General features: G+C 33.5%; 1 protein-coding gene across 1 annotated transcript; it reads right to left on the bottom strand.

The window, feature by feature from the left end:
• Positions 1-1,578: 1,578 nt before the first annotated feature.
• Positions 1,579-5,997, bottom strand: LOC128211008 (uncharacterized). The gene is made up of 3 exons (XM_052915381.1): positions 5,870-5,997; positions 4,774-4,926; positions 1,579-3,505 (listed from the first exon to the last, which is right to left on the bottom strand). The coding sequence occupies exons 2-3, from the start codon at positions 4,923-4,925 to the stop codon at positions 2,608-2,610; spliced, it is 1,050 nt and encodes a 349-aa protein (XP_052771341.1). The 5' UTR covers position 4,926; positions 5,870-5,997; the 3' UTR covers positions 1,579-2,607.
• Positions 5,998-7,295: the final 1,298 nt, after the last annotated feature.

Genomic DNA, 7,295 nt, shown 5'->3' with positions numbered 1-7,295 from the left:
CACGAGATTATGAAATAAACATGTTATGTATGATCTTGCTATGTTTATGTTGGTGTATTTACCTCTATCTTTTTTTTAAAGAGCGTATTTAATTGATATACTGACTAAGAAACGAATATGTATAATATATTTCAAGTTCGGATTGGTTAAATGGCAATGCATTTATGTCAGAAATGTATACACAAGTTTTGTTTTGACATATGTTCTCAAAGTATATTCGTATACTAGACAATTATCAATATAAGTGTTTAATTAGTTGGCCATGATAATAGTGTAAGGGAGATTTTAGACAGCAACACAAAATTGGATAGCGTTTCGCCGTTTGATGTAATAAAAACAAAAACAAAAATGCGGCAATAACAACATTTTAACAAAACGAATTTGTTTTGTGTTGAATAATGACTCATTTTGAGATTAACGTGAAATATGCAAATGTTTGAAATTAATAGCTTTACCAAGACACACACGTTTTAATTGTGCTTTTATTATCTATAAATTCATTGCGATAATGAAGCGAATTTTCATATTTTCCCTATCTCTTTTTAACCTTTTCCATAAATTAAGTGATGTTATCATCAGTGTCCAATGCCATGTTCGTACAAAGGTAATAAAAATGAAATTGAAATCATTTTTAGTATGAATCGGAGTTACACCTTCCGTCCTGTCTTCATTAAAGAGAACAAAACCCGAAGTATGATCAGAAAGCAAACACAAGACAGAAACTACTATTATGAATCGATTAGCATTGTACGGGTCAGAGCAACAACCATTTTTAATGTGGGATAAAACTGATCTTGTTATGTTTGTTGAAACAATAGCATCCAAGTCTATTGTATTGCCTTAAATCGTAAAATGCGCAACGAACACCGATACAAAAACTAGCATAAACGACTTTTTTGAATTGAACTTATTTGATTTCTAAAAACAAATACATATACTTTTGATCTGGCTATCCTATTTTTTATTCATTTATCAAACATATCCGTATTTCTTTATGAATCCACATAAATTATAATCACTTTCGAATATCGACAAAAGAAGTAGTTTGCAATTTATAGAAAAATTCAAAAAAGGGCATAATTTCATACGTATATTTTGTATAGCAATTTCAACATGTGCGGTATTATGGGATCAAGTGCAAATAAGACCCTTCACTTTAACATCTATCTCAATATATTCCCGGTACAGGTGATATTCAAAGAACACCCTGTCGTCGTGTTAACATATTGATAAACGTACATAGAAACCTTTCTGCTGACAGTTATGATAACATTATGCTGTTGTTGTTTTTGTTGTTTTTGTTTTACTGTGTTTTTGTTTTTATAAAAAAATCATCGTAATGGACGCAGAACTATCAAATATGACTCCAAACCATTCTCTCTCAGGAATGATTGACACATTAACAGTGTAATAAGACAGCAGGGATGATAGACTCTCGCCATTGTACGGCCCATTGATACATTTCCCCTACAGGAGGGAATACATCACACATTTACCGGTTTGACTTTGATAAAATGTTGAAACCAAATAAAGTTAGTATCCCAAATATGCATTGCAACGCAAATGAAAATAAATACATTCTAGTTTGTTCTTTTAAAACAAATTCAACGGTAACTGTTTAAGTTGATGAGTACAAAACACATTTAAGACACTATAAAAGACTTATACGACTTGTGATCGCATTTTTTATCCATTGTAAGTCTTTTCTGGATAATGTACGAGCTGACGGTTTTATGTGTTAATAACCGTGAAATTGAACATGTGTGATTCTGTCACATAATAGTTTTATCTCATAATGTTAAATACAATATAGTTTATCAATATATTCGAATACTACAAGAAAAACTGCAATGACAAGTCTTATTTAGACCCTGTTTAGAGTCCCTGGACGAGTCTTATTTAGACCCTGTTTAGAGCCCCTGGACGAGAGACACAAACGTGCCAACACAACATAATTACGTACAAACACCACAAACTGACCACATATGGATCACATGTGCTGCCCTGATAAATAATGAGATTTCAGCCTTTAAATGATAACTGAAAATCAAACATGCTGGCACTCGAGTCTACTAAAGAGTTTAAATTAGTTTACCAAGATTAGTTTAGCAATATCCACTTGTCTTATGTAGGATTAATTTCAGAATTAAATTGCAAATATGACTCATCAGAAACAGCATCAACTTTAAATAATGAAATAATATGAACAAACTCCTACAGCCAAATGTCAAATAATACGCGTTCGACTCTGCACGACTGTAGTGGACGAAATTATGTATAAACCATTTAGAATCAAGTTTCGTTGAATATGTCTGTGTCACCAAACGCTTTCTTGGTAAAAAGCAAAATTTGAGCACACGCTTTTGATCAAATCATGCTTTTATATTTAAGCCAATGTTATATAAGTGTCCATGTTAACTACTTGATTTATCAAATAACAAACCCATCACCTTCTGTTTGTCTACATCGTTTATAAAATTACTTCAACCACTATAGCTACTAAAGAGCTCGGGTATTATTTGATTAAGTCGCAGCCTCTTTGATTTTTTGCAATATAAAATTGTGTTTGGCGTTTGTCTTTGTTATTTCAATTTCGCCCTGTTGTAATTAAGTTGAAGCATGGAGAGTCTTTGCTTTTGTCGCACCAGATAGCTTAGCCATGTTTAAGTGCGTGTGTCTTTTGTCTTCGTATAGCCCTTTTTCTTCAAGTCCTCCTATTGTGAATTCCTTTCGATTATTAACATTTGTCGCAGAACCAGAAAACTTGAAGTGTGCGTGAACTTTTCCTTGGTCTAGCACTTCATCTTCAATACCTTTTGACGCAGCATTGACCTGTCCTCCTTCTCGTTTCTTTTGTACACTCTTCAACCGACGAAGTATCTGAGCTAGCATTGCTATAACACGCTTATCCTTATCAACATCATTATTCTCGCTTGTCCGTTGTTTGTCGTTGTTAAACTCTTTAACGTCGTTACTTTCATGTTTAGATATATCAGCCTTAGTGTCCACTTCCCTTTCTCCAAAACTAGTCGCGAACTTTCTTTCATTAGCGTTTTTGTCCTTTCTCTTTAACGTATACGGTGGTTCACTCTTGTCCTGGACAATGCCATCGCTGACATCAGCATTTTTAAGGTCAAATACTGTAGCATCTCCTTCCTCAACTTCATTTGAATAGATATCAACACCAGACTTCTTTTGAATGAAAACTCTAGGAAGCTCGGTGGTCCCTGTCCAGAGATTGGTGACAAGATTATTCATTTTGTCAAACACTGTAGAATGTCCGGTCTTTTCTTCAAGTATGTCATCGGCGACTCTATAGCCCTTTTCCTTAAAATTACCTCTCCTGCTTTCAGCATTGTCATCAGCCGTGGTTTCAACAGTTTGACTTGCTTTTTTCTTCGGAGGAGATTTTTCTACACCCAGTTCATTGGCGACGGCATGGTATTTCTTATCAATGACGTTCCTCGGCCCGCTGATGCCAATTATAATGTCATCGTCAACGCACCTGAAAGAGAAGCATAAGAACATTATATTAACTAGTGATGGGCACTCGGCTTGGATTTTCAAAATCGATTAATCGGAGACCCTGATAGATCGAGTATCCGATTAATCGGCTGTAATTGGACAGTTTCACAAAAGCATCATTTTCCGAATCATATATCAATAAGGATCTTAGCGTTCATGAACATTCCATTTATAATGCCTCAGTCGGAAATCAGGTATCATGAATAATTCTAAAAATAATTTAAAAAAATATTCCAAGGTTTATGAAGTAAGGGAATATTTCATGGTGAGTTGACTGTCATTTATAAAATAGTTCATGGTTGACCATGTCTTTTGACTGAAAATTGCCCAAGTGCGAAGAATAATTGCCCGAGGGTAATTATTGTTCACTGGAGCAATTATCAACCGAAAGCGATGGTCAACCATGTCTTATCATGTATTATACATGTTTTGTCATTTGTCAATGACTTGAACCGGTTCTGAAAATTAAATTGAACAAAATGAGACATAACAAATTGGTTTTGGATGGCATTAGCTATTACAAATAACGAGTAATTGGAAATTAAATTAGCAAATCTTATCTCACGTATTTTTAAAATTAGACGGCAAATATTTCCATTCTTCAAATATGTCGTGTTTTAACATCAACTAATTTTGACGTTCATTTCAATATGTGAGCACAGCTAGGGTCGATCAAGCCTAGTTCTGAATCTAGTTAAGAATCTGTGCTAGAATTACAGTAACCATTTCGCTGGAATAAGTTTGCACTTTTCCAGCCCCTGGATGACCGATTTCCATGGAAATCAAATATATCATGGTGGCTGTCGGCCATCATAAAGCGATTTGAACGCAAAAAAACTAATGGAAAGTCATTTTTAAACTCGAAGTAGCGGTTACTTTCCTTAGCTCTAAGTTACTGCGCTGTATAAAGTTTGAAATTTACTAGATTGAAGCAAACTTCTTTTACTTCGATTATGGAACGTTGAGGTCGCTGATAGCCGAGTTACGAATGTCTGTCGATATAATCGATGATCGGCGCTCATCGGCCCATCACTGCTATTAGCATTCATTATTTTGACTTCGTTTTGGGTACTTTCACCTTCCCAGTTGTGATTCTTTTATATATTTCACGTTTAATAAGATGGCCATGTTAATTATACAACTCTGCCAATTTATTCACATGTTTCAACAAAGTCGCATTTCCAATACCAATGGTCAGAACATCTACTGGACATTTACGACGTGATTTAATTTTAAATCATCTATTACCTGCAGTTACTTCCATAGCCTTTACACTTCATTTGCTTCTCCCAGCATCGCAAGCATCTGCAGCAGCCACTCAGACAACCTTTCCTTCCCTCAACCATAAGGATTAAGGTAACGGTTAATATTAGCGCGATTTGTAGCAGCAGTGACTTCATGCTATATTAAAAACACAGATAAATTTGTAAGATGATTAGATATTGTTTAAAACATTATCGAAAACACATTGCTAATTCATTGCACGGTCAAAGTTATTTACATTTCGAGTGCGAATCGATATAGGGTCTGCTTTTGTGTGTCGCTTAGCATATTATTGTGTGTGTACAGTGCAGAAGACGTTTAAAGTTATCGTTCTTCAAGCTCAATGGCAGCATCATTAGAAGTCTATGTAGTACAAAATAATGACTCCTACGTACTTTTGACCACGGATTTTAATTGTATAAAGAAAATGAAATTCCTGTGAAATCAGACATATTGTGGTTGAACAAATATTTAAAAAAAAATATGTTTTGCATGTTATTAAACAATTAATGAATATGACTACTCAATAATGGATGTTATAAGATAGTACATGTTCACGGGCCTCTAGTTATTAAAGGCTTTTTAAGAAGCTATTATAAAACTATAATCAAAAACTGTGATTTGGTAGGAATCCGTATAATTGGGCCAGACTAGCTACTTAAAAGTGTAAAAGTGATCGAAATACTTGTAACAATGATTAAACAGCTTCAAACGGTCAAATTAGAGCTATTTTGTATTTTGTAAATATAAAAATCGTGAATGAACGCTATTGAATATTATATATTATATTCTTTGATTTTACGCATTCTACCAGTTGATGTTTGTTGTTTGTTCAATAGATTAAGTAATCTAACTCCATTTAAACAAATAAAACAGTATTATTCGTGCCAAAATAAAATGAGAGTCCATTTAAATATAAACTATTTCAGACCTTATTGGCAGTCGAAACAAAATGTTATCCGAGACTAAGAAATATATGAACAATATAAATTATGCGTATCTTTTGCGATCGAGAACTATATTAAAGTACATAAAAACTGGATACAACTAAACATACATGTAACAATAATTAACCCCTTACCTGTTTGTATTATTTCTCTACAAAAGTTGCCTTTATGCCTTTCAATTTAATATGAAAACAAAAGAATTTCAGTTCTGTAACATTAAAGTCTGCTATATATCGCAGCATTAATCCCCGTTCTATGAAGCCTTGTCACACGTGTGGCATGAAATATGCAATTATTTAGCAATTGTTGTAATTTGGTATTCGATTTACCTAAAACCTCTGCAATTAACACATACTATCTGACTGTTGGCATTTCTCAGTAATTGTTATATTGTTTAGATTAAAGACTTCGAGCTACGTGTTCCTTTAAATACCAAATCATAACGGCCACATAATTAACATCAATGCATGACATTTATTGTAATGAACCAAATGCGACAAAAAAAGACAAATATCATAAAGAACAACTCATTTGATTTACAAACAGTTGTACGGAGGTTATCTTAGATAAGTCGTGTGACCATTTAAAAACCTTTTGCTCGCTATTGTAGTTTTATTCAATCCAATGTTCAAGGTTGATAACATGTACTCATTATTATCGTATCAATAAAAGTGAACAGTAGGCTCTCAGATATAGCGGGAAGCAACAGGGATATCAACCTGGATATTGCATTTAAGAATAATTGTAAAATAATATAGTAATAATAATGCGATGCTTTCTTTTTAAATAATTATAAATCCTCAATTATATGAAACATTGTAAGCATAATGTTTCTATTTCAATTCCTGGAAATAGTTCTTTCCCATTGTCTAGGTAAATTGATGCTGAAAGACAGCCTGGCGGTGTGGTATCTAAACATCGCTTGTGTCAATTCATGTTAGTAAATGGCTTAACTCGTTGTTCGTGCATTGTTTTCTTGGTTTCACTGATTATCAATATTGTATCAATACTCCAGGATAAATATATAAACATTAAAGACGTTTTAAAAGCATCAGAAAAATCAGCAAAATAATGTCTAAAAACTTTCAATGGTCGATTGTGTGGTTTTGCTGTATTGTTTATAGTCATTTATGAATGACAGAAGGCTTTAACGTTAGAATTGTGTTTTGAACTGTTTAAATGTAGATACGATCTGAGTGCAATATGCCCACATAATCAACACATAGTTATTTACGTGTCTCGTGTTAGTGCTTTTAATAATCAGATATTAAACAAGTTGGTCTTGAAATGGACATTGATTGTATGTTAAACTCACCTTGCCGCGACAAGTATACACGTAAAAGGAATGACCAAAGTAATATCAATCATGAAAAAGGATTATTGTCTATATGCATACATTTATATATTTTAAGTCCACATTTTAACGTTTCCATTTACCTTGCTTATAATTTGTCTCAAAGGGATGATGCTATATTTGGAATGAAGTCAAACATGTTTCAATATGCCCGAGAGTGCCCAATTTCAAATGGGTTATATATTGCCGTTCATAACAGTGTTGCA

This window comes from Mya arenaria, chromosome 12 (assembly GCF_026914265.1).
Source record: "Mya arenaria isolate MELC-2E11 chromosome 12, ASM2691426v1".
NCBI lineage: Eukaryota > Metazoa > Mollusca > Bivalvia > Myida > Myidae > Mya > Mya arenaria.
This window is presented reverse-complemented; position numbering and strand designations above follow the sequence as displayed.

Bases quoted from the DNA above. Each gene is read 5' to 3' on its own strand.
- LOC128211008 (XM_052915381.1), bottom strand. From the start codon at position 4,925: ATGAAGTCACTGCTGCTACAAATCGCGCTAATATTAACCGTTACCTTA. The intron at 3,506-4,773 runs GTAATAGATGAT...CTTCTCTTTCAG, and splicing joins GGCTATGGAAGTAACTGCAG to GTGCGTTGACGATGACATTA.